Source organism: Rhinolophus sinicus, linkage group LG03 (genome assembly GCF_036562045.2).
Source record: "Rhinolophus sinicus isolate RSC01 linkage group LG03, ASM3656204v1, whole genome shotgun sequence".
NCBI lineage: Eukaryota > Metazoa > Chordata > Mammalia > Chiroptera > Rhinolophidae > Rhinolophus > Rhinolophus sinicus.
In genome coordinates, this window is record NC_133753.1 from 148,694,267 (window position 1) to 148,720,277 (window position 26,011).

The 26,011-nt window shown below is 34.8% G+C and overlaps 1 protein-coding gene across 2 annotated transcripts in view; it reads left to right on the top strand.

Annotated features, from left to right (window-relative positions):
- HOMER1 (homer scaffold protein 1) overlaps positions 1 to 26,011 on the top strand; it is a 117,254-nt gene that overhangs the window by 21,346 nt on the left and 69,897 nt on the right. Inside the window, exons 2-3 of one of the 2 annotated variants that reach the window (XM_019728184.2) lie at positions 19,677 to 19,833; positions 24,404 to 24,535. In XM_019728184.2, coding sequence (XP_019583743.1) covers positions 19,677 to 19,833; positions 24,404 to 24,535 — 289 coding nt within the window. The remainder of the gene's footprint in view (positions 1 to 19,676; positions 19,834 to 24,403; positions 24,536 to 26,011) is intronic. The other variant, XM_074328799.1, reaches the window with a different exon arrangement.

Genomic DNA, 26,011 nt, shown 5'->3' on the forward strand with positions numbered 1-26,011 from the left:
AGATAATTATGTAATTAAACCCTCTCTCTGTACGATCACCCAGCTTCGATAGTTATTTACATATGGCACATACTGTTTCCTCTAGACTGCCTTCCTCCAGATTTTTTAAAGCAAATTCTAGACATATGATTTTAACTATGAATATTAAATATGTATCACTAAGAAGGAAGGACTCTTTTTTTTTTAAAGCATATGTACAATATAATTATTATACGAAAACAAACCCCTAATAATTTTTTAATATTAATCAGTGATCAAACTCCCCAATTTCCTCATCAATGTCCTTTTGCTCATTGGATTGTTGAAATCAGCTTCCAGACAGGGTCCACATATTGCACTTGGTTGATATGTTTCTTGAGTCTTTTTATGTGTAACAACCTCCCCTTCTTTTCTTGTGTATCAAATTTGTGATCTAGAATTTTCCACATTCTGGATTTGGCAGGCTATATATTCTTGGTGTTATTTAATGTGTTGCTCTGGTCTATTTCTGGTGGCTAGATTTAGGCTTGATTGGATTCAGGTTTGAATTCCCACCCCCCACCCCAGGGTGTGTGGTGTACTTCCGGTCTGTTGCCTTACACCAGAAGGCACATAACAATGTCTTGGCATTTCTCTTTTTGTATGTTCAAGTTGTACATGGGGCTTAGTGTTATCCCTTATATAGTGAAACCATTATATTTTAGTTATGTCTAATTTTACTAATTTTATCCTTGAGGAGTACCTAGTTGTCAAACATTAATGCCTTTTTTTCCGTTTGTTCTTCACGTGCAGCCAGAGTGATCTTTAAAATATAAATTGGATCAAAAGCTACCCTGCTTAAAATGCTTCAGTAGTGTTCCATTACTCATAAACTATACCTAAATTTCCTACTATGGTCTCAAAAGTCACACAGTATCACTTTTGCCTCATTATTTTGGTCCAGGCCATCACAAAGTTCCATTCACGTTGAAGGGGAATGGACATAGACTCCACTTCCCAATATGGGGACTAGCAGGATTCTAAAAGAGTGACAGGAGATGCTGTTGTAGCCGTCTTTGGAAAACGCGTTTTGCCACTCCCCATGCCTTTGTCTGAGACTGAAACACTATTATCTCTCTCTTTAGCTAACTATCCAATCTAAATGAGGTTCCTCTTCCTCCATTCCCATTGTGTACTCTAGTTCTTTATTTTCCTTGGCAACACTGATCCCAGTTTATAATTATCTCCTTAAGGTCCCTGAATGCTACTGCCTTTTGTATACCTAGTACCTTGCATGTAAAACCTGTTGAAATGTTGTTAAAATATATTATTTGTAACTTACATATATAAATGCTGTATATCACATTTTCACTAGAGAAAGCATATTCCAAGCTCTGTGTGAAGAAGGGAACAGAGATAGAGAAACCACAGGAGTCCTTTAACTCCTTATATTTCATGTCCTGCTGCTCAGCTTAGGGTGAGGATGGGCTGGAGCACGTACGTATCAATTCTGTGTGAGAGAGGAGGTCGGAGGAGTAGGCAGTTCAAATAACCAAAATCTTACGTATTCGTTCTATATTTTAAAATACAGACCACAAATCCATTTTTATTCTTCTGTTTTTCTAGTATCCCATTCAGGGCAAGAGGCTTCTAGCTGGTCAGACAAAGAAGCATGATACCCTACGAAATATTCAGTACTCAGGGCGCAGCCCAATAGATGGACTTTACTCAAGTAATGCTAATCAGACCCTCACTTAGAACCAGTGTTCTTTTACTTTTGGCACAGATCTAGTAAGATTGGTTATCAGGTTTCTCAGCCCCCAGGAGACTGGTAGCGGAAAAAGTATAGGCTTTTGGAAGTGGGGTGCAGATAACAGCAAGAACAACAGCTGTTGACACCTCACATATTGGGAATAGTAATGTGGGGTAGAAGTTTCCACAAATTCTAAAGGCGTTTATTACTTAATAAATACTGCATGACACCTTGCTGGGTCTCGGGGACACAAAGGTGAACAAAATTGACTTCTGCAATTACAAGAGGTGCTCAAAGTGGTTACCATCAGCGTCCAGACACTTCTGATTACAGCGAACTACTGCTTGAGCAACGTTGACTAAAGTGTCCATTTGTATACATTTTTTGGCACCCCCCCGTGTGTGTATGTGTTTGTGTGTATATGTATATACATATACATATATATATACATATATATATATATATATATATGTGTGTGTGTGTGTGTGTATATATATGTATTTACATTCAATAAGAATTGAACAAAAAGTTATTTCTTCCTCCATGTTTTTTCATACCCTTCTGCTGTTTCATTTTTCAACAATGCTATTTCTGGATCACATGTTGGTTTGATCTTTAGAGAAATGAGGAGAAAAATAGAGTCACTACTCAACTACTCTGTTACTCTTGAACAATTACTATAGCTCTTCCCATGGTAGTAGTTCGTTATTCTTCAGATTTAATTTTTATCAAATTACACTGCAGTTGAAGATACCCAGTTGGCAAATAAATTGCCTAAAATTGCTTTAATAAATTAAAAGTTGCTTCTATTAAAATTTTATGTTGGTTTTCACTAATTCTGTCTCTATTAAGCAAACATTATTTGAGATATATGATTAAAATCTTATTTTTAACAGAGTTTAGAGTAAACTAATTCTATAAATTGTGGAGGGTTAGTAGATTTTAATTGGATGAAGATTTGTATCATCTTTTAATTGTCTTCTGTAATAAATTGCCACAAAGTTGGTGTCTTAAAACAACACATTTATTTTCTTATAGTTCTAGATGTCAAAAGTTCAAAGTCAGTTTCACTGGGGTAAAATCAGGGTGTCAGCAGGGCCATAGTCAGTCATTCAGGGCTAGGGGAGAACGATTTCCTTGCCTTATCCAGTTTCTTGAGCTGCATTCCTTGCATTCATGGTTCATAGCCTCTTCTTCCATCTTTAAAGCCAGCAGTGTAGCATCTTCTAATTTCACTTTCTCTTCTCCCTATGTCACATAATCTTTCTCTGTAGTTAAATCTACCTCTACCACCTTCTTATAAGACACTTGTGATTACATTAGGGTCTCCCCAGATAATCCAGAAGAATCTCTCCATCTCAAGAGCCTTAACTTAGTCACTGCTGCAAAATCTCTTTTACCAAATAAGGTACCATTCACATATTCTAGGTATTAGGACCCAGATATCTTTGGGGGTCATTATTCTACCTTCCACAGTCATTTAAAGGGGATATCAACACATTCTATTTTTCAAATGTTAGAATATTTTTTATGTAATTCTACATTTAAAAAAATGTCAGTTTACTGAATTTTTCTGTTCCTCTCCCCTTTTCCATCAACTGTTTGTGATTTCACCTAGTGAAGTATGTTTTTCCTCCTAACTATGTCTATGTCACAAACATTTAGTTGTGATGATTCTCAAGAAAAAGACTGTCTTAAAAGTCACATCATTTTAAAAGAATTAATAAGTGCTTTCTACAGTGGTTCATGCAACACATTTCAAAAACTTGTTTTTATGGAATCTGTGTGTGTGTGTGTAGAAATTCTGTAATGGTTCAGACAGCTTTTACAGAAAGTATACACAACTTTTCCACACATACAGCTAGTTGAGGAATTACATTTTTAAAACTGAAGGGAAACATTATCCTGGACAAACTCCTTTATCAGAGGTGAAGTGTTCAGTAAAATGCTGGAAAAATTAAATTCTTAGATGTTTTTGCTAGAAAGAAACCAAATGAAGGTAAGAAAAAACAGTAGGAAAACAGTAGAAGGTGTTTTTTCATGTACAGCTCCTATTTTATCAAAATACACATATCCTTCCTATCATGTAATCCTTTCAGATATGCCTTGTGTGATGATATCTAGCCAATGTATGAAACAGATATGAGGTATTTTGGAATTAATAACTCCTACTCTCAAAGACCAGTGCTTTCACCTCACACAGACTAATGCTATTATTATTATTATCATTATTACTGTATTCTGTTACAGAGGTGGAATCATTCTACCAAATACAGATCAGAGTTATCTTCCCTTACAGAAGGCAAGCTCAAGAACTATAATTGGCATGACCTAAAATAAGTTTTTGGATTCTTCCAAGCCACACTGTCATTTCAATGAAGTGTTACAGTACAAATTGTTTCCAAAATACAGGTAAAAGGTAAGTGGTACTAGTGCACATATATACACGTACATTCCATGAAAACACGTAAGTACTCTGAATAGTACTTCACATGCATAGTAATCATAGTTTTGTAGCTGTTGTATCCCACGTCTGTCAACAAAATTCCAGGCAACAGCCAGATGAGAGTCTGGTTACAGCAGTGAACTCAGGTTTACGTGACAAAAGAATTCTTTTCTTATCCAAAGAGTCAGTATAGGATGAAGGTGTGGGCTCTAGAGCCAGGCTGTGTGTATATGCCAGCTCTACCATGTGTCTTCTTAAGCAAATTATATGTAAAGCGTTACATACTCTCCATGCCTCAGGTTCCTCATCTTCAAAAGAGGGATAATAGTAACTACCTCACCCGGGTTGAGAGGATTAAATAGCACAGGCATAGTGCTTATAACGATGTCTGATCATACGATGAGCTCTCCAAAATGTTTATTATGACTAAAGAATTGATCACATATCCATTTTATAAGTTCAGGCTTTTGTTTTCAGGCTTAAGAGTGGCATATTTGAATTTCTCAGTTTGAATTATCCAACCTACTGCTTTCCTCCTTTGGCATAAATAATGTAAGTTGTTAATGTGTGTGCTCATTAATTTATAAAAGGGAAACGGTTGAGATACCACATCATTCCAACTGCAAAAGGTTAAAAACTGTCAACTTTTTCTGTCACTATTTTTAAAATTCAATAACTAGTGTTTAAGCACTTCAGTTTTTACTATATTAGATCTGTAATCTTTTGGTTTCTACAGAGAATTTCCAGTAATTTGTAAAATCAGGAACAAGGTTAAACAGGACAGTTAAAAACACACTGTTGAAACAGAAGAATACATGTAGCCAACACCTGAGATGAGATCATTACTACAGTGAAAAACAGAACATGGCTGCGTTTCTTGGCAAATGAGCAAGAAGTGTGTTGAGCTGTAGTCTTGTTTGGGTATAATAGCAAGCAGGCAAGTTTTTTTCCTAGCACTGTCATATGAGATCCTGAGAACTACGGGGATACAATGGGAATTTCTTTTATCAATCTGTTAAAAGATTCAAGGGAGAACTTTAAACCTTGCAGTGAAGGCTTTCTTCTAGGGAAAGCAGATATTTGCCTTCTGACCCTATTACTAATATGGGCAGGGGGGAGGTTTAGTCTTAGTGAATTTTGAATAATCAACATATTCCTTACACTAATACTTTTGATACTTCTGACAAAGTACCTTAGTAATAGAAAAGAATAAATGCATGTAGGATACTGGGAATAAGAAGGTGTCAATTTTTAAAAAAGTGTTATGGCTTAGCTTATAAATTTATACAAACTTGGCATTCTTTGCCATAGCCTAGCCATATCTATTTTGGGTATGATTTTCTTTTTTATTACCATGATGTAAAATTGTAGGATGACGTACTGTACTCATGCTGCTGTTTGAAGTACTCTGTTGTTAACACCACTGCTCTCTCTTGAGAAATGAGGCTAACTGGTTTATCTCAAATGTCTCAAGAGACCATTTAGTTGAGACTCCAGAGTTCTTTTTCACATGATGAGAGGTTGTTTTTGACTACAGAAGATTTGACTACAGAAGTACAAAAGTTGGTACTACCACTTTGTCAGACTGTAGGATATGGCTTTTATAGAACTGACGAGACCTGGTCCCAAATGGTCACCAAAAAGTTGGATGAGGCAACCTTAATTGGAGTTATAATATTGTCCACTTAAATATTGTGGAATGTCTGCCAAACACAAAGGTTTTAGTAGAATTGATGCTTTTTCTATTTATTAATTGGTTGAGCTAATGTTTGTATTTGGTTAGTCAATTAAATGATCATCTTCTATGCTGTTAGCTGGAGAGCCAGTTAGGGAACTTTCTCCAGCTTTAGATAATTGGCTTTTCTTTAAGATGTTATTTTATGGGATCAACAAGCTTGCTGGTTCACAATTAAAGCCACACAGGTAGTTATAGGTTTACTTGTTGTGTATGATAACTCTAGCTATTGTTAAACACCATAAAGAGAATTCTGAGCAGATCTAGTTGGTGGAAAAACTTGCATCAGTGGAGATTTATGGCTGATTTGTAGGACGCGTTCTATAGGCAAAAGTGTCCCCAGATCTATATATGCTAAATGAGTCCATTATCATTAGGGCTGTAATATGTAATATGTAACTGTCATTCACTTAAAAAAAAAAAAAGCATATATTCAGTAAAGTACACAATTCTACAGCTCAGTCACTGTTTACATATATAATTATTTGTGTAGTAACCAAGATAACATTCCACTAGCTGTGTTTTTTAAAGCAAGCAAATATATTGCATTAAAATTGTTTGCTTTAAAATGTTTTTCTTATATACATGTTCACGTATTGAAAAATTGAGATAAGAAAAAATGTCACTTATAATCCCACCACCAAGAACTCTAAATTTCTTAGTATATAAACCTTTATTTATTTATTATTTTCCAAGTGCCTAATATGGCCAGGTATTTGAGTTCCTGGGGGCATCACAATGATTAAAAAGACAAGATCCTTGCCCTTGAAGAGATAATGCTTTAGCTAGGAGAGAGGGACAATAAGTAAGAAAATACATTGTATGTCAGATGGTGATAAATGCCATGGGGAAGAGTGAAAGAAGGGAAATTCAGCGTCCTGGGAGAGGAGAGGAAGGGGCTGCAATTGTTATGTAGAGCAATCAGAACAGCCTCACTGAGAAGGCAACATTTCAGCAAACACCTAGAGGAGACTCCTGAAGATGCTAGATAGATCTGAGGGGAAAGAATAGTTCGTGCAGAAACCCTGAGGTGGGGGTTGCTTGGCATGTTTGAGAAACACCAGGAGGGCCAGTGTGGCTGGAGCAAAAGACTGAGGGGCAGAGGAAATTGGAGAAGGAGCAGGGTCCATATCTGTAGTCTTTCTTTCTCTTGGGTGCACATGAGAATCACCTTGGAAGCTGGGCTGCCCACCCATACCACTGATTGTGGGGGTGGAGGCTGGGTGTTTCTAATGCAGTCGGGGTTGAGAAACACTGGTACAAAGCCTTCAGACCTAATTTTAAGGGCTGTGGCTTTTACTATGAAATGGGAAGCCTTTGGAGGGTTTTGAGGAATGAATCATCTGATTTAGGTTTTGTTACTTTAAAACTCTACATTATGAAAATTTGCAGTCATACAAAGAAGTAGAAACTACAACTTTCCTGCACCACCATCATCCTACCCATTTCAGTAGCCATCTAGATTTTGCCTTACTTACTTCATCCAGACTCCTCCATGTTTTTTTGTGGTTTTTTCCCTGGAATATTCTAATGCTAGCTTGGGTTTTTAGAATGATCACTCTGGTTTCTGTGTTGAGACAAGGAGAGGCAGGACTTGGGCTGAATATAAATATATCATTTTTTTGTAAGCATATAGATACATTGTTTAAACAAAAAATCAAATTATGCTATGTTCACTTTTATAAACTATTTTCATTTACTATATGGGACACTTTATGTCACTGAATATTCTACAACTTTATTTTTTAATAGCTACATAGGATACTATTACATGGATGTACCATCATTTATTTGATCTTACAGTATTGCACATTTTAATTTACAGTCTTTGGTTATCATAAACAAGGTGGTGATACATTCTTATCGCTAAATCTCTGCATAGATCCATGATTATTTCCTTAAGGAAAGTTCCTCGAATGGAATTGTTATGTCAAAGGATATGCACACAAATTTAAAGGCTTTGATGTGCATTGTCAAAATGTTTCCCAGAAAGACTTTATTAATTTGTACTCCCACCAGCTGCCTCTGAAAGTGTCAGGTTTCCTTAAACTTTCACTAACATTGAAGTTATTTTCATTTAAAAAAAAAAAAAAGGTTTCCTATTTTGGCAGGTGAAAAATGATAACTTGTGGTTTTAATTTGCAGTTCTTTGATGTCTAGTGAGGTTGAATGTCATTTTAAAATTTGCATTAAAAATATGCTGGTTCATGTCATTTGCTAGCTGTGTGACTTTGGATAAATCACTTAGGACCTATGTTTCTGTGCTGTGAAATGGGTATTGTATACCCCCTTCACAGAGTTTTCATGAATATTAAATAAAAGCATGTTATATGGCCAGGTTTATAACTTTTTGACCATGATCCACAGTAACAAATGCATCTTACATTGTGACAAACATATACGAATAGGTAGTCAAAAGTTTCACGAAACAGTGCATATACTCTTAACCAAGTGTGATACACTGATATTTTACATTCTCATTCATCTTGTTAGATTCCCATTGTTAGCTATTAAATTGATCATGACCCTCTGGGTTGTGACCGAGTGTTTGAAAAACACTGCTCTAAACTGTGGAGTACTGTATCTTGGTAGGTGCTCTTTTAGCTATTCTAATTATCTCTTCCAGATGCCTCAGAAGTCAACATCCCTTTACCTGTATTAAAATTCACTTTCAGAAAAGCTAAATAGGAAAATGGCCCCAAACTTAGCCTATTGTATTCCTGCATCAAATTTTTGGTTAGTGAAGAATGTTAAATATCTCCACTGTCAGAAAATGTATTTCTTTGGGCTTCTATGATCCCATGACTAAATTATAAACACCACTATTGTGAAATTGATCTAATGCATTTGAGAAAAAACACTGTATCATTACAGAGATTATATTTGCAAAACCCCAAATTGGGATACAGCATCTGACAGAATTTTGTGTATAATTTTTATTACCTGAAAAGCTGACAAAAATGGAACATAAAAATCACATTCAGTTATATTTAATACAGCTCTTTTTCAGTAGAAAAAATAATATGAAAGCTAGATAATCCTGAAAAATTGAGAAAGTGTGGCTACCATATGTAAAATACCAGATGCTGTTCATTGGTACACTTGTAACTAAACTACCTGAGGATGACTCAGGAGTTAGCCAGATGTACTTACTAGCTATGACTAGAGAAAACTTGATCAGATGAAAGTAAATATCACTGCTAACTATGAGGGATGTTGGAATGAAAATTGCATAGAGAAATAGAATGGGAATGGAGTGGTAGTGGTTACTATTTGAAAAACACCCAGGAGTTTAAGCTATTTGACAATAGAACTGTTTTGTTACTTTTCACTTCTAGTTTAACATTAAATGTTTTGTTTAAATGATTTTTTAATGGCAAGCCAGCAAAATTTTAAATGACTTAAGTTAAAAGTTTGACTGATAAGCATTTATCACTCCTTCACTTACCTCTTCACAAAGGAAAAATTTTGAGGAATGTCAGAAACAATTTATTATATAAAACTAAAACTACCAAAGAACCGTAATTTACCTTTGGAAAAAAAAGCAGAAAATATATGCTGTATCTATACTATATTGATTTTTAAACATTAAATGTTAGCAGATTTAGAAAAATAACCAACTCTGCCTTTCTCTAGTGGTTGTTAGCCTTAGTTAAGTTTATACGTTTGGCTAGAATTGTATATATGAGATGTTCCCGTACATGTGGTTTGAGTGCTGAATTTTGGGTTCCGGTGTTTTCACTCTCTGGACCTAAAATAAGGTTTTAAACGAGTTTAGGAATAAGTGTAGAAATCCACTGGGTTCAGAAATGCACAAAGAGCTCCTCAGTCTCACAAGTAATCAGGAATATGTAAATTAAAGCAACAGTGAAATGCTATTTCATGCCCATCAATTTGGCACAAATTAAAGATGTTATTTGGACATTACTAATTGTTGGGAGGAAATGTTAAGAGTATAAATTGGTACATATACTGTGAAGAGCAATTTGGAAATGTGCTATGGTTTATACTCTTATTACCAGGAATTCTGCTTTTATAAGAGTATATCTCTTGCATGTGTGCACAGGTAATCATATAAGGGCATTGTTTGTAATAGTGAAAACACTGGAATAACCTACATGTCTATCAGTAAGGAAATGGCTACATAAAACAGTTCTGTATTTTCTACTTGAAATACAATGTGAACAACATATGTAATTTTAAATTTACTTTTACATTTTTTGAAAAGATGAAATCAATTTTAATACAGTTTGATGCAAAATATCCCAAATCTTATCTTTTTAACATATGATTAATAAAAAATCATTGTGATCATTTTACATTCTTTTTTTCATATTAAGTCTTTGAAATCCATTATGTATTTTGTAGTTAGAGCACATCTCAATTTGGATGTTAAAATTTTTATTGAAAATACTTGATCTGAATTTGAATTTCATAAAATTTACAGTTGAAAGGCTAGAAGCTGCCATATTGGATAGTGCAGTTCTAATCATAGAATAGAATTTTGCACAGCAGTTAACTCATCTACATATGTATAAAATAAAATGTGGCTGATTATTCAAATTTTGAAGCATCAGTAAGAATTCTAGAGAAATGGTATGAGATTTTATTGTTTGTTTTGAGCATTCAGTGTAATACAGGGAATAATATAACATTCATGCAACCACTATTTAAATGTAGGAAATGTTAATATGTTTCCAAAATACCTTCAGAGCTTTTTCTTCAATGCTGGGTTTATTTTTTAGAATATATACTTGTTCACATACTATGTAGATTGAATATCCATTTGGTTAATTCATAGTAGGTATACAGGAAAAAGAGTACCTAAGAGTATTATTGTTCCTTGAAATATTATTGGTATTAGAACTTAAATAATCTTTTAACATTTAATTTATTTTAAAAGTTTTCAGGAATTGGATGTCTACTAGACAGTTATTTTAGATTTAGGAATGTGCCACCTATATTAATCAGAATTAAATTCTCATTAACAAGAGGTTATTTACCTTAGATTTCCCTAGTGTATATAGTCATTTCTCAAACTTTAGCTTTATTTAGTTGAAATCATCTGGGAAGAGAAGAATATTTAAAGTCTAATATAATTGAAAATGCAGTAATACTTTTTTTCTTTTTCTAAACAAACATAAGCAGTAATACTTTTAAATGTTTTGAGTTATCAGACATTCTTGATACCTTTAAAAACACCCAGTATTTTATCCAAAATGGATAGGGTGTTAATTGGGGAGGAGGAACAGAGATAATGTCATTTGTCATTTATTTAATAAATAGCAAGCCAGGTTTTTTGAGCTTACACACACACACACACACACACACACACACACACACACACACTCAGTGGACTTGTTTGCTCCTTACTATGAATTTTGGCATATCCCTTGATCTTTTAAATGTTAGCTACTGGTTGAAGTGCCTAAGGAAAGTAAGTCCTACAGTCACTCTTAATAATTAGTGCTGTGGCCTAATTAAAGGACTGAGATTGATAAAAACTACTCTTACAATGAGGGGTAATATATAAGGAATGTAAACAATATTGTCACTGTTAAAGTATAGTTCTATAATAATCTTAAATGCCAAACGGAAAATTTTAATTTATTTGATGATATTTTCTTCAGATATGCCAATTAAATATTTGATGTCATGAAGGTGTTTCTAATGCTCAGTTGTTGTGATGTAACAGTGATTTTCTAAAAAAAGCTTTCATTTGAATGTGTAGTTAGCCAATTAAAAGACCAAGAAATTCAGATCATACATTTTTAAAAAATCGTTTCAGAAAAGACATTTTGTAGTTGTTGGCATCGTGTTTTAAGTGGTATGTCTCTGTTATAGCAATGTCACTTTACAATTTTGTGTTTACTATATGTGTAGTAACTTGGAAATTTTTTTTTAACTTTTATTTAAGTGTGTTTTTCCAGGACCCATCAGCTCCAAGTCAGGTAGTTATTTCAATCTAGTTGTGGAGGGTGCAGCTCACAGTGGCCCATGTGGGGATCTAACTGGCAACCTTGTTGTTCAGAGCACCGTGCTCTAACCAACTGAGCTAGCCGCCCGCCCCCCGGAAATTTTAAAAAACATGCCTGCTATGTTTTCGGTTTATCACTAGATGGAGTTCTCGCAGTACAACTAGGTGTTGGGTAGCCATTAGTAGAATAATCTCTGCTTTCCTCAAAGTAAACATGTGTTTAAAAAAAACATTCTAAATGTATAAGCATCAGCTGTTATTACCATAACGTGTTAATAGAAATACATAGTTGGTAATATGCAGTCACAATCTTTGACCAGCATCAAAACAGCTATTTTAGTCAATACCATTTTTCTTACATGTGTATGCGTTGGAGGACAGGGCCGGGGGTAGTTAAACCAGTTCCTTGATTATCCTTTGGAATTACAATTCATATTATTAATTTGCACAGCACACTTCTTTTGAAGAAACTCCAGTGCTTGAGCTCCAGCTTGTCTGAAGACATGCAGTGCATCTCAATGGCACTGAAAACTAAACTCTCCTGGCATTACATCTGAATTACGTGGTCACTAGTGTCTGTCCCGTCCTTGTCTTACCCTTGCTCATGTCCTTTTGGCCATAACTAGTATGATCCAGCTTCTCTCCAAACTCCAAACACCAAGCTCAAGATAGAATGTTGTCTGTCTTTTGTGTATATTCTGATGAAGGAGGGTGTTTTCACAAAGAAGTGGACAGACCTCAGTACTTACGGTCCTGCAGTTAGGCAAGGTTGGATTTCTGCTCCTCTCCTACTTTCCCCTTATTCCTCTGTGTGAATCACAGGAGCACTTTCATCTTCTGCACTCTTTAGTAGTTGAGTTCCAGGCTATTAAAAATGGTCACTTATTCTATGATTCTTTGGCCATCTTCAAAAGCGGCCCCTAAACACATTCTGTTCTCAGTGTTATTGTGATGTAAGTGCAGTTTCCTCCACAGTACCATTTAAAAAAAAAATCTTTAAGTGCCTGTACAAGGTTAAAAAATTAAATAGTACTTAAAGGTTTGTAAAGACAAGTACTAATTCCCTAGCTCAACCCTTCCTTCATCTAGCCCCTTTGCCAGAGGCAACTGCTTTCAAAAATTCCAAATTTTATTTCTCTTGGTGGTTGCCGCCATAGCTCTGATACGCTTTTATACTGCTATTTCTTGATTAAAAGCTTTGGATATTAAATCATTATAGCAGAAAGTTAATTGATAGTAAACTCTCAATACCACATTTCTTCCTCTCACCTATTTCAATGCAGTTAGTTTGATCATTTTTCAATTATAATTTTAAATGGGTTCCCCCAAAACTTAATTGTATATACTGTGGGGATGTGTTATGACATTAATAAATGACCAGTGTGTAGATAGCTGGTCAGAAGTTCTGGAAGACCACCACTTATATTTTATTGGGGGCACATTATTTCAGAGTTTATTATGTAGAAGCCTCTTTCTTCAGTTATTAGTTGTGTAATTTTAAAAATGACAACTGCCTGGAGCAATTAGGAAACTTGTTTTATCACATAAGAAGCCTGGAGGCTGATTCATTGGTTTAATGACGTAATCAAGGAACCAGATTCTTTGTCTCTCCATCTGCTATTCTTAGCAAACAGTGTTGGCTTTGTTCTCCTGTTAGCTGCCTTCACAATGCTAGATGACTTCTTCAGGCACAGGTGTCACTCCAAGCACAATATTATTTAAAAGAACATTCCTTCTTATGTGTGTATCTCTTTGGGGGTGTACCCAGAAGCTTCCAGCACACCATCCCTTGTTATTTCATTGGCTAGAATTGCTTTAGAGGTCCATTCCTAAACCAACTTCTGGCAAGGAGAAAGGGATTGCCATGATTATTGAGTGAAGCTCACAGCGGTGTGGAGGAGGGTGTAGTGCCAGCACAATATCCGAAGTATATTAGGAGGGAGTGAGGAGAAATGGTGGATAGTCAGCCAACAGTGTCTGTACAGTGTCAGAGTCTCAGTGGAAAATATCATGCACCTTGTTTCCTATACGTTTTCCAGGCTACTTTCTTTTGAAAAATTAAAAAGTCAGGGAGTTATTTGAAAACATAATCTTCTTTATAGCCCATTTGCTACAATATCTAATTGTTCTTATATATCTGAAAAGGATATTTGTAAGCTAGATACTAAAACAAGACTAGGAAATGTGTAATTTCTCTTTCTTCCCTTGAGCTTTGACCCATACCTTTGCACTTCCTTGGAACAAAAATTTATGGAATAATTACAATGTTTGCAAATATATAGACTTCACTAGTAATTTTTAAAAGTATCATCATTGATTTTTTAAAAATCAAAGCTATCCAAATGATGAATGTTAACTTTGTGCTTTTTTTTTTTTAGCTCTAGAATATGTATATACATATTCTAGAGCTAAAAACAATTATATGTAGATCTTGGCAAATAGTTTTTTTGTTTTGCTCCATTTTTTATGATCCTCATTTCTTATTACACGGATGCCTAAGAGTTAAATATGGCAATTCTTTCTGTCAACTCTAAAGTTTGAATAAACTTTATTTTAAAAACAAAATTCTGATTTTACTACATTTTTCTCAGATGTTATCTTACACTTCCTTTCTTTCAATTTTCCATATTCATATTAAGTTTAGAGTCCATCACTGTATATAGAACTTGTACAGAATTGTAGCCCAAGATAAAGAACTTCAGAATTAATCTTATACTAGCTTCCTGGAATTATTTTATGAACCAACTGGAAAATGCTCCACTAAGCTTTTCTTTTACAGTAAGATCGTTGGAACTACTCATTGTCCTGATTATTGATATAGTAAATTACAAAGTAGATGATTTTCTAGCATTAAAATGTGTGTGTATCTGGGTGTTTAGTTTTGTTTCTCTAAGCTAGCTTAAAGCATTTCATGCCAAAATTTATTTGCTTTAAAAATTGAATTCTGGAATAATATTTAATTTCTTAGAAATTACTTTGAGTTAACATTAACTATTTAAGAAATTATTATGTAATCATTGTTAAATAAGGCCATAATTTTGTATTATGTCTTTTATATGTATTTTTGAGTGACAATTAGTAATGTCAACAAAGATGGTAAAATACGCAGACTAGCTTTCAGTGAGATGTATTTACCTCAAAATTTATCTTTTGATTCTCATTCTGTGGTTATAAATATACGTCCTATGAGATGTTAATGTGTTAATGTGTAAAAGAACTCTGGGGTCAAATAATTTTGCCACGTGCTGGGTTATTCAGGGTTAAATGGGTTTCTTTACAGGAGGACTTCCCAGAACCTTTAATATACTAATTATAAATATTTCAGAATGGGGCATAATGCAGGTTTGCAGAAGTTATTTAAACATGGAACACTCATTTCCAGGACTGTTGTTTCATAGAACATACTTTGGGAAATGCTCGTGTTTGATGCAGTTAGTATTTGAATTGTTGTAAAGGAAGTAGTGTGTCTAGCCTTTATTTATGAGTGCCATCCAGTTTCTTTTGAAAAAGTACTAACTTTAACACTTGGACACTTGGGACAGTTTCAAATGCTTTCCAGATTCTTTCAAAAGATAAGAGCTTTAAGATTTCAGGTATAGCTTCTCTACTGCTTCTTCAGCTTTCCTCTAAAATGAAATTTATCTACATACTTACTGTTGAAATGTATCTTTTTAAAATTTTCAATTATAGTTGACATTCAGTATTATTTTATATTGGTTTCAGGTGTGCAGCATAGTGGTTAGACGTTTATATAATTTACGAAGTGATTCCCCCTGATAAGTCTAGTACCTACCTGGCACTATACATAGTAATTATAATGAAATGTATCTTAAACAGACTAGTGATAAGATCTCTTAATGATTTCCAAACTTTCCCCGCCAGTCTGATTTTCTTTACTGAGCTCCAAACTAATATTTTTAAGTTCCTGTTTTGACAGGTTTATATTCAAGCCCTTGCAAAGCATCTGAATTTGGTCAAAACTGAGCTCATCTTCTCCCTCTCCATCCCTCCAATCCTAGTATACGTTACTTTTTGTTTCCCATCCTGGCTAGTGGCACTGCTCTTTTCAGTCACCCAAACCAGAGACCCAGGAGACTCAGGTTCTTCCTTCATGTCCTGTGTGAGGGTTTCTCAACCTCAGCACTCTTGCCATTTTGGCTGGATAATTGTTTGTTTGTGGGGGCTGTCCTGTGCCTTGTGAATGTTTAGCAGCATCCCTGGCTTCTTCTCACTAGATGCCAATAGCAATCTCCCTCAGTTGTGACAACCAAAAACGTCTCCAGACTTTGTGAAATGCCCCCTGGGAGACAAATCACCCCCTATTTGAGAACCATTGCCTTATATCCAGTCGTTATTTTTATTGATTCTACTTTCTAAGTTGATGTTTAATCCCTCCTCGAGTCTTCCTCCTGCTCCCTATCACCTATCCTTTTTATTTTTTAATACTTGGAATTCTTTTGTGAGGTTCTGACTAGCCTCCCTATGTCCAATGTTATTTCCCTCCAATCTCCCCTCTCCAGTGATACCAAATACACCTTTTTTAAAATGCAAGGCTGTTCTGTATTTACATCTTTCATTAGTTTCCAGCCAGGACCCTCATGAACTGGCTTCTCTCTTCATATGTAGCCTCATTCCTCCAAGGTGCTCATTCTCACTGAGGTTTTTGCTACACGTGCCATGTGCTATGCCATCTTTCCACTGCACCATGCTTTGTCTCATATTCTACGTAGGCATCAATTTGTCCGTGGCAGCCCTCAGTCACTTTAAGGGAATCTATCATGGTGAAGGGCATTTTATTTTTTAACGTATCTGTCTTCCCTCACCAGATTGGATTTTTCAAGGGTGGGCACCATCTCTCTACCAGTTTTTGGCATGTAGTAGATATTCAACCAGAGTTTGAATCAGTTGTTAGTATACTCTGAGAGATGTAGTAACATCCTCATTACTTCTAGCAATTCTGTTCCCTGTATCAGCAGTGAAATTATTATTTTTTCAGTCTTTATCATCCAGACTTTGAGGGATAGGCTTTTGACCACAGAAATCTTAAACTGTAACTTTCTTTCAGAAATCAGCTATTGAGAAGAGAACTGGAGAAAGCAGTATATTTAGTTGATATCAAGTGTAATTTGCTTATAAAAAAGCTAGTTTATGCCAAAGATTTTTATTCAGAAGGGAATTAAATTGCACAGATTGTGCAGATTAATTCGATTGAGTGAACTAATGTGATGTGGGAATTATTACTGGATTCAAAACGTTGCATTTTCATTGAATAAGAATTTGATGATTGCAAAAACAATATCACTGTGTTATCAACTATTTTAGTTTTTTAGAAAATACATTTTTTAGAACACATTCCTATAATTACCAATCTGCACTATTTAAAAATTCACCCCGTCAAGTGAAAAAAAAAAATTTATCAAGTCAGTAAAGACTTGTGTGTCCCACTTTCCTTCCGTACATGCCTTAATAAATATAGTTTCATATGATTTGATTTCCCTGTGAATTGGAACTAGTCACAGTTGGTCTGACCAACTACAGTTATACCTAGAACTTTAATTAAAAGGTGAAAAAAGAAAACTAGAGGTTGCAGCATTTTTGGAAGATAACTCAAGAGTAGGACCAGTCTCACTGAATAACAAGGATCGAGAATGGGGAAAGGGAATAAATAAGATCTTCCAATTCAGAAGAATTCTATATTCTGTAACAATGCCTTGCCAGATTGTTAATAATTATTTGTTGAAGGAATCCATATATGGTAGTAGTTGAATTAGAAATGATGACTTTCTGTCACTTTTTAGGGAATGGCATAAAATGTATCACTTCCTTTCAAAAGAGATTTTTTTAGTAAGAGAGGTTGTTATGGAAGTTTCCAGAGATAAAACTGGGAAGAGCTCGGTTACCTACAAGGAACGTACCTCCCTTTCACACCACCTTTCCAAAGATTGCAGTAGTCATAGACATGTGACACTCTCCCCATTATTATTGACCCAAAAGACCATTTTGTCACGGACCCTGATTTGCCTTACCTATTTTCTAATTTCCCTTTTTTCCATACTCTCTTTTCTTTAAAATTAAAAAATTAATTTTAATTAATTACATATTACATAATGCCAGTTAAATTTCTCTTTAGGACCTTAAGCTGCTTTAAGAAAGAAAGGTGTTGTGTTATTTGGGCTCCAAAAAAGCCTGGTAAATGCTGTTTTCAAAAGAATTTTACTCAGAACTTGGAAAATTTTGCGTTATGAAGCTTCTGTTATGTACAGGTAATCTCATGCTTGTTTTTCAGACTGTAAAATCTATAATGATCATATTTTGAGTATGTATTTTTCAGTAGTTTTGGTTCTTGACATTATAATTTTAAAAATCTCTATTGTATGTCTAAGGCCGTGCTTGATCTAAGTGAAAGATACTATGGTGGTGAGCTACTTTGTTTTCCACATACTTTTCAATATAGTAGAGATGTTACTGAACGTAAATTCCTCAGTAAGTTATTTACCTATTACCAGAATAATGTACTTTTTTTATTCTTTATTTTAGATAGGAGGAAACTGAGGCTCCAATTGGTTAGAAATTTCTCCAAATTACAAAACATGTGGTGTAGACTACACTTTCAATTTATAGCATGTTCTAGTCCAGGCAGGTTGCTATTTCTGTTAACTCTTCAAGACATTGAGTTCTCAGTGATCCTCCCTCATCCATTACTTAAAAAAAAAAAAAGAAAAGAAAAAGTTTGTCTCTTTGTTAGTTCCTCTTTCATCTTTTTATTTTTTTGAACTTCTCTGTGCTAATCTATAAGGATTTTGTTGGTCTTGTTGGCGTAAGAAACATCCAAACCTGTAGAGAATTTCGATGAGTTTATTTGAGCTAAACTGATGACATATGACAGGGAGCAAGCTCTCAGTGGCTCCCCAGAATAACGTAGTTTTAAATGGGTAAAAACTTTTAACCTAGCGAAGGTCAAATACAAGATTTGTATTTTAAAAGGGTAGAGTTGATTCTCATTATTAGCAGTAGTTACATTCTATAAAGAAATCATGAACGCTCAATGAGCAAATTTTGAACCATTGCTCCTAGGGGGAATATAAAGTTATTTTCCTGCGTGCCTTTTGTCATAACCTTTTCATCAACTGGTCTTTTACATAACCTTGTTTTATGTGTGTTTCTGTTTAAAGACACCTTATTTAATATATACTGTTGATTCATTACCATTGAACTCATGGCCAACACTACATAATTCGTGCCTGAACAAAGCTTATATACATATATTTACTCCATATGGCACATCACAGCCTTCTTGCCCCTAGGAACAGACAGTACTTCACAACTATGCTTGGGGACCATTTTAAACAGTGAAAGCACCAACAAAAAAAACACAACAATGCAAAATACCTGGTGCTAAATAGATTTTTTTTTAAAAAAAGGGCACATAGTATTAAAGCCGTAACAAGAGGTCAGTGTTACCTTGATCGCCTCAGAAAGAAACATACACGTCAGGTGGCTCACATTTTCCACTACAAAAGACCAAGATCGTACCTCAAATATTCATTTTGGGATTACAAATAGATTTTATTGAGCAGGGAAATTCACAAATACAGAATCTTCAAATAATGAAGATTGACAGTAATTGTTTTAAAGAAGCTTATGATTGAATACTTAGAATATTCAAATTTGAAACAAAGTTTCTGTTCTTTTCAGGGATGTGGGTGTTTTTGGTTACGTGGAGTCCTCCTCATAGGTGCCATGTTCTGTTATACAGTGGAATAAAATTGGCTGCTTTCAGTCTGTCATTTTATTTTCTCCCCCACAGGGAACAACCCATCTTCAGCACTCGTGCTCATGTCTTCCAGATTGACCCAAACACAAAGAAGAACTGGGTACCCACCAGCAAGCACGCAGTTACTGTGTCTTATTTCTATGACAGCACAAGAAACGTGTATAGGATAATCAGTTTAGATGGCTCAAAGGTAAGTTACATTTCCTGTAAGTAATCTTGCTATTTTGTTTTATACAGGATAGCATTTTAGTTTTATTTAGAGGATTTTTATCTTCATTAAAATAAAATATTGCCTTTTGAGTTTTTAAAACTTCCAAAAAACCCCAAAATTGATCATTTTAAAGATAACACCATTTTTTGTCCACTAAATTACTTGGATTAACCACCTTATTTATATTGAGTTACATGCCAAAATATTCTACAAATTTGAGGTTAGTTTATTTGATGAATAGTCATTGTATATCGGTTATATGTCAGGTCCTATGCTAGGTGCTGGGAGTATAGTGGTAAACAGAATTGACAGTTTCTACTCTTGAAGCATACGATCAAGTGAGGAACTAGATTTCTTTACATATAAACTTCTATAGACTTGTACGCAGTTCTGAATTCCTAAATCATATGAAATCTGTCAATATCAACATTAAAAGCTGACATCTCTTATTCTGAAGAGAAGCATATGGACAAGACGTTAGTTTTTATTTGTAGGAGGGGCAGATAATCTAATGTTTAAGAGCATGAACTGCCTGGGTTCACATCTCAGCTCTACACGTACTAAGGTTTTGACTTTTGGCAAGTTACTTTACTTCTCTGAGCCTAATTGTTCTCACCTCAGTATGGGTAGTTACAAGGATTAAATGAGTTAATATCTGCAGCACACTTAGGTGAGTTCCTGATGGATAATATACCCTCAGAAAGAAGGAATATTCCATTTTTCATCAGTGATTTTGAATAACACACATGTAATGAAATACCAACCATCAGTTTCTAGACATAAGTTGTGTAGAATGAGGGCTCCATTCTTCTCCTTCAAGCTTTTGTGAAGCCATGAGGCCTTTTCATTCTCTGATATTTCAGCAGTGCAGTGTAAGGGTTAAGAGCACTGACTCTAGAGCTGGACTGTCTGGTTTGAATTTTTGCTCTACTAAGTACCGTGTTTCCCCGAAACTAAGACCTAGTCAGACCGACAACTCTAATGCATCTTTTGGAGCAAAAATTAATATAAGACCCGGTCTTATATTAAAATAAGACTGGGTATAGTATAATATAATATAATACTCAGTCTTATATTAATTTTTTCTCCAAAAGACACATTAGATCTGATGGTCCGACTAGGTCTTATTTTCAGGGAAACACGGTGTTATCATTATTAATATTATAAGGCTATTAATTATATATTACCTAGTGATTTGGGGGAATAAAAGATAATTTAATGCTCAACTTCCAGTCTTTTCTCTGTGTGTTCATTTCTAATCTCCTTAACTAGATTGTCGGACCCCAGGGGCTATTTGCACTTTGTCTTGTACGTAAGTGACTAATGTATTTATTTGAATAATTGATACCCTTTTCATTTTCATTTGGAGGATTTAAAGGACTTGGGAAATAGTAATAGTTGATTTCTAATTAATAGCTTTTTTAATGAATAATTTTGTCATATTTTGTAACTGTTTAGTGAAATTAACGGGTATTACACTCTATAGTGTTATTTCTTTTCCTTGATTTGAAGCTTCACTTCTCTATAACCTGGGTTTCTGTCTTAGCCCAAACCATAGGTAAGATGATATAGTTTTATTAGAAAGGAGAATTAAATAGTACATAAAAATAAAGTTGAAGTGGAGTAGTCCCATGTCCCATGGAATTAAATAATCCTCATGTGTTCTTCCTTCTGAAGCAATATGAAATACTACTTCTGGCATTTCCATTTTTTATACATTTTGCCGCTTATAATTATTAGGCTCCTAAATAACTCTTGTGAAAAAGTTTTTGTTTTGATTCTTTTAACAAAATCTACCCTCTGTGGCAGTTATATTTTCTATCACATTTTCCATTTTCTAGTTACTTTTCTATACTGATGTTGTTAACGACTGCAGTTCCCTGCAGGAGTCATTGTTTTTTTGGTAAGCAGTCGTGGTTTATTTGATGCGGCTAAATGAGTGTTTTTCTCCTTCCCACCCCCACTTCTGTTTCTGCACTACATGAGAGTTGAAAAGGCCTTAGGTGCCCCTGATTAGAAAATGTCCATTTGTTCTCAGTGCTTTGCTTGTGAGTGTAAAGTTTGCTTGAAGTTTTTCTAATCATGCTGCAGAGACATCAGCATGGCCGAGGGCCAGGATCAGGGCACTACATGATCTGTAATGACACAGCATTTCTACCTGTTTTCCTTGCAAGGAGAAGAACTTTGGGATTGAGAGACATATTTATTTTAAAGAACTAAAATTTTTCTTTTAAATGGATTCTTTGTAGCATTCTACTCAAGGAATTCTAATAAATGTGTTTTTAAAGGAAAGGTTAAGAATGGAGATTAACATGGAACTCTTAAGCAGAAACAAGTTCCATTTGAAATAGCTAAGGTTGAAGGTCAGTGACCAACAGCATGTGGGTCAGTTTTCTTAGATGCCTATAAAACCTATTGCTACCTTACTTTTTGAGTTATTAGGGTCACGTGTTAAATGCCCTTCTGTCATGGAAAACACTCAAAGCCCAGCGCAAATGAACCCTCCTCAGGGAACACTCAAGGACCACCAGATCTAAAGTAGTGCATGCCAGTCCTTGCCTTCTAGCCTTTCCGTATCACATCCTGGTCTTAGGGTCTTCGCAGCATTTACCATTCTCTGAAATTACATTGGTAATTATAGCTATTTATTTACTTATTCATTGACTGACTCTTCTTGCTCTAGAACGTAATCCACAATTACGTTGCCTCTTATTGTATCTCAAGTTTATAGACTTGTGCTTGGCATTATTAGGTACTCAATAAAAAAAAGTTGAATAACCAAATGATTCTTTACCATTTGTTCATATGGTAGTCCCCCTTCATCCACATGGGATACTTCTCAGACCCCCAGTGGATGCCTGAAAACACAGATAGTACTGAGCACTATATGTACTATGTTTTTTCCTATACATACATACATTTCACTGCTTCCCTTTGGCATGTTCAAATTGTCAGCATCATTACTCTTGTGCTTTGGGGCCATTGTTAAGTAAAATAAGGGTGGCGCGAACACATGCAGTCAGATGCTGAACCGAGACGGCTACTAAGTGACGAATGGGCAGGTGGCATGTACAATGTGGATAATGCTCAACAAAGAGATGATTCACGTCCCGGGCAGGATGGTGAGAGATTTCATCATGCTACGCACAATGGCATGCAATTTAAAACTTACAAATTGTTCATTTCTGGAATTTTCCATTTAACATTTTCTGCTGTTGAACACAGGTAACTGAAACCGTTGAAAGGGAAACTGCGGATAAAGGGGCACTACTGTATATTCTTTCCCATTTAGTCTTTCATTTGATGACAACCCCGAAGTTAGAGCCATCATTCATTAGCCACGTTTTGTAGGATCTAAAATGACATGCTAGGAAAAGCAGCTTTTGAACTGAAGAGTAAGGAGGTATATGAGTATGAGTACATAAATTTTGTCAGGTTGAAAAAAAAAAAGCTTAATCGAAGATAAGGGTTCTCATATAACAACAGATAACATATCTGCTGTCTGAGAGAAAGCAAGAGGCCACTCTCCTGTGTTCTTTAGCAGGACAGGTGTCAAACATTTATTATTATAACTTCATCCATACCTACATAGCTCATAAATATGTATATTGTACTGTTTACATGGTAAACAGATTTAGCTTTGTTCTAAAAATGCTTGATTTTCATTCTACATTTAATAGTTCACCAGAAAAACTGCTTATAGATTTGATAATGTGTATTTTTATTATTGGAATCACTTTGCATCTCAATTTTAGGGGCATTAGACTGCTTAAAAGGTTCTGTACTTTCACAGTACTAGCAGGGGGAATGAACTTAAGTTAATATGTTATAATAATAGTTGAAACCTATTATAGTATAGTGATAACCAAAGTTAATATTTAATAATATACTAAAATACTAGTTTTCTAAGAGACTGTGTGTTAAACAGAAATGATATTGATTTTCAATATCATGAATTTATACCGCTTTATGAGAAAAAAGTGAAGTATATATTTGGGATTTGTTTTTCCCTTGAGTAAAATAAAAAGTACGAAATGATTGAAAGTCTTTTCTGTATCATATTTCAGGTAAGTCAGCTTTAAGAAAATTCTTGATTATGGATTTTAGAAAGTTAGTGTACAAATAGAAAATTTTTTCTATTGATGTATTCATTTTTGGAAGGTTCTTTGGAGGGAGGGATCTTACTTTTAAATAAACAAGTATCATAACTAACTTACTTGCTTCTAGAGACTATCATCCACAATTAATAGATATTGATCCTAAATGTTCAAAGGGAAGAAATTGACCACACTAAAAACTGTTTAAAATTTTTTACATCATACTAAAACTTATTTTGAAATTTTTGATTGAATGACATTATATTTATAGTTCTAGTAGTTATATTTCCATGCTGTCACTTGTAATAAAACCATTTCTATTAACTGTCTTTATATATTTAATGTTGTGCCTCATTAGGAATCCTAAGTTTTTATGTAACTAAATAGTCCTGTGTTTAAATGTCTGCTTGCTAATTTTGAGCTAGTTACTCATACTTTTTTTTATTTTTTAGGCAATAATCAATAGCACCATCACCCCAAACATGACATTTACTAAAACATCTCAGAAGTTTGGCCAGTGGGCCGATAGCCGGGCAAACACTGTTTATGGACTGGGATTCTCCTCTGAGCATCATCTTTCAAAAGTAAGTTAAATCATAAGATCCAAGTGAAAATCTTCATCTGAAGTCAGATGTGTTAAATATATAGTGGCAGATGGAGTATAAAATATAGGAGAAGTATGTTTGATATTCTAAAAACAACTATAGTGACTTTAGAGCAAGAAGTAAGAGATTGGATTCTACTGTCAATTGGAAAATACATTACACACATTAAAAATTGTCACCATTGATTGAGAAGGATTTGTGTGGTTAACTGTATGACAGGAAATAAAAGGTGGGGATTATCACTTCAGAATGGACTTTTCTTAAGGCTTTGCCCCCTTAGTTGGAGATGGTCTGCAAGACCCAGGCTCTTCTGAATTGTGAAAACTCAAACTGATAGTGATATAGACTTCATCTTTTTAACATGAGAGTAGACACATATAAATTACTGTGTTTAGGGAAAATTTGTGCATTATCTGAATGAGAATTACTTTGAACTTCCTGATTCAGTAAGTAAAGTGAAATTCAGTAGATACCATGAGTTCTGGGAAGATACTAACCAAGTGAATTACTGTGGCCAGAAAAGCCCACAGAATACAGAACATCCCCAAGGTTAAAGACTGGAAATAAAAGTTGTCCTGCCTATAAGCAAAAGCCCATGCAGTGTCCATACCAGCAGCACCTTGAGTTCTATGGATGTCACATGGAAAGGATATGTAAGGAAAAGGAAGCAATCTCAGGTTACTAAGATGATCGAGGAGATGAGTATTATTCATTTTGTTCTTCAAATTTTATGCTCACCAGACCCCAGGATTTATACTTAAAACTTCTCTGAAGCATTTAATTAAAAGGATAACCTTACATTTGAAACACTTTATATGTAATTTGGAATACACAGGATCTGATGGCTTGGAAGTTTAAATTGTTCAAGTGCAAGGTAATCAGGCTCCTGTAAATACACACTGTTCATATTTACATTAAACCTAAAGCTATTTTTTATAGAAATCTTTCAGATTCTTAAAAATGAGTTCTTTTAAAAAGCCTTATACTTCCGTGAATATTTATTGACTTGACGATATTATTAGATAGTTCAGTAGTTGAGATAAGCTATTTTGTTTCCTTTTATTTTCGTTGTAAACATTCTTTAACACTGTCCTTTCAAATGTTTTTAACTTTTTTTTTTAAGTGTTTTTTGAAAAATTTTTATTGGGGAATGTTGGGGAACAGTGTGTTTTTCCAGGACCCATCAGCTCCAAGTCAAGTTGTTGTCCCCCAATCTAATTGTGTAGGGTGCAGCTCAGCTCCAGGTCCAGTTGCTGTTTCTAATCTTTAGTTGCAGGGGGTGCAGCCCACCATCCCATGAGGGAATTGAACCGGCAACCTTGTTGTTGAGAGCTCGCGCTCTAACCAACTGAGCCATCTGGCCGCCCCACTGACAGCTCAGCAGCAGCTCACTGTCATCAGTTTAGTTGTGAAGGACACAGCTCACTGGCCCATGTGGGAATTGAACCGGCAACC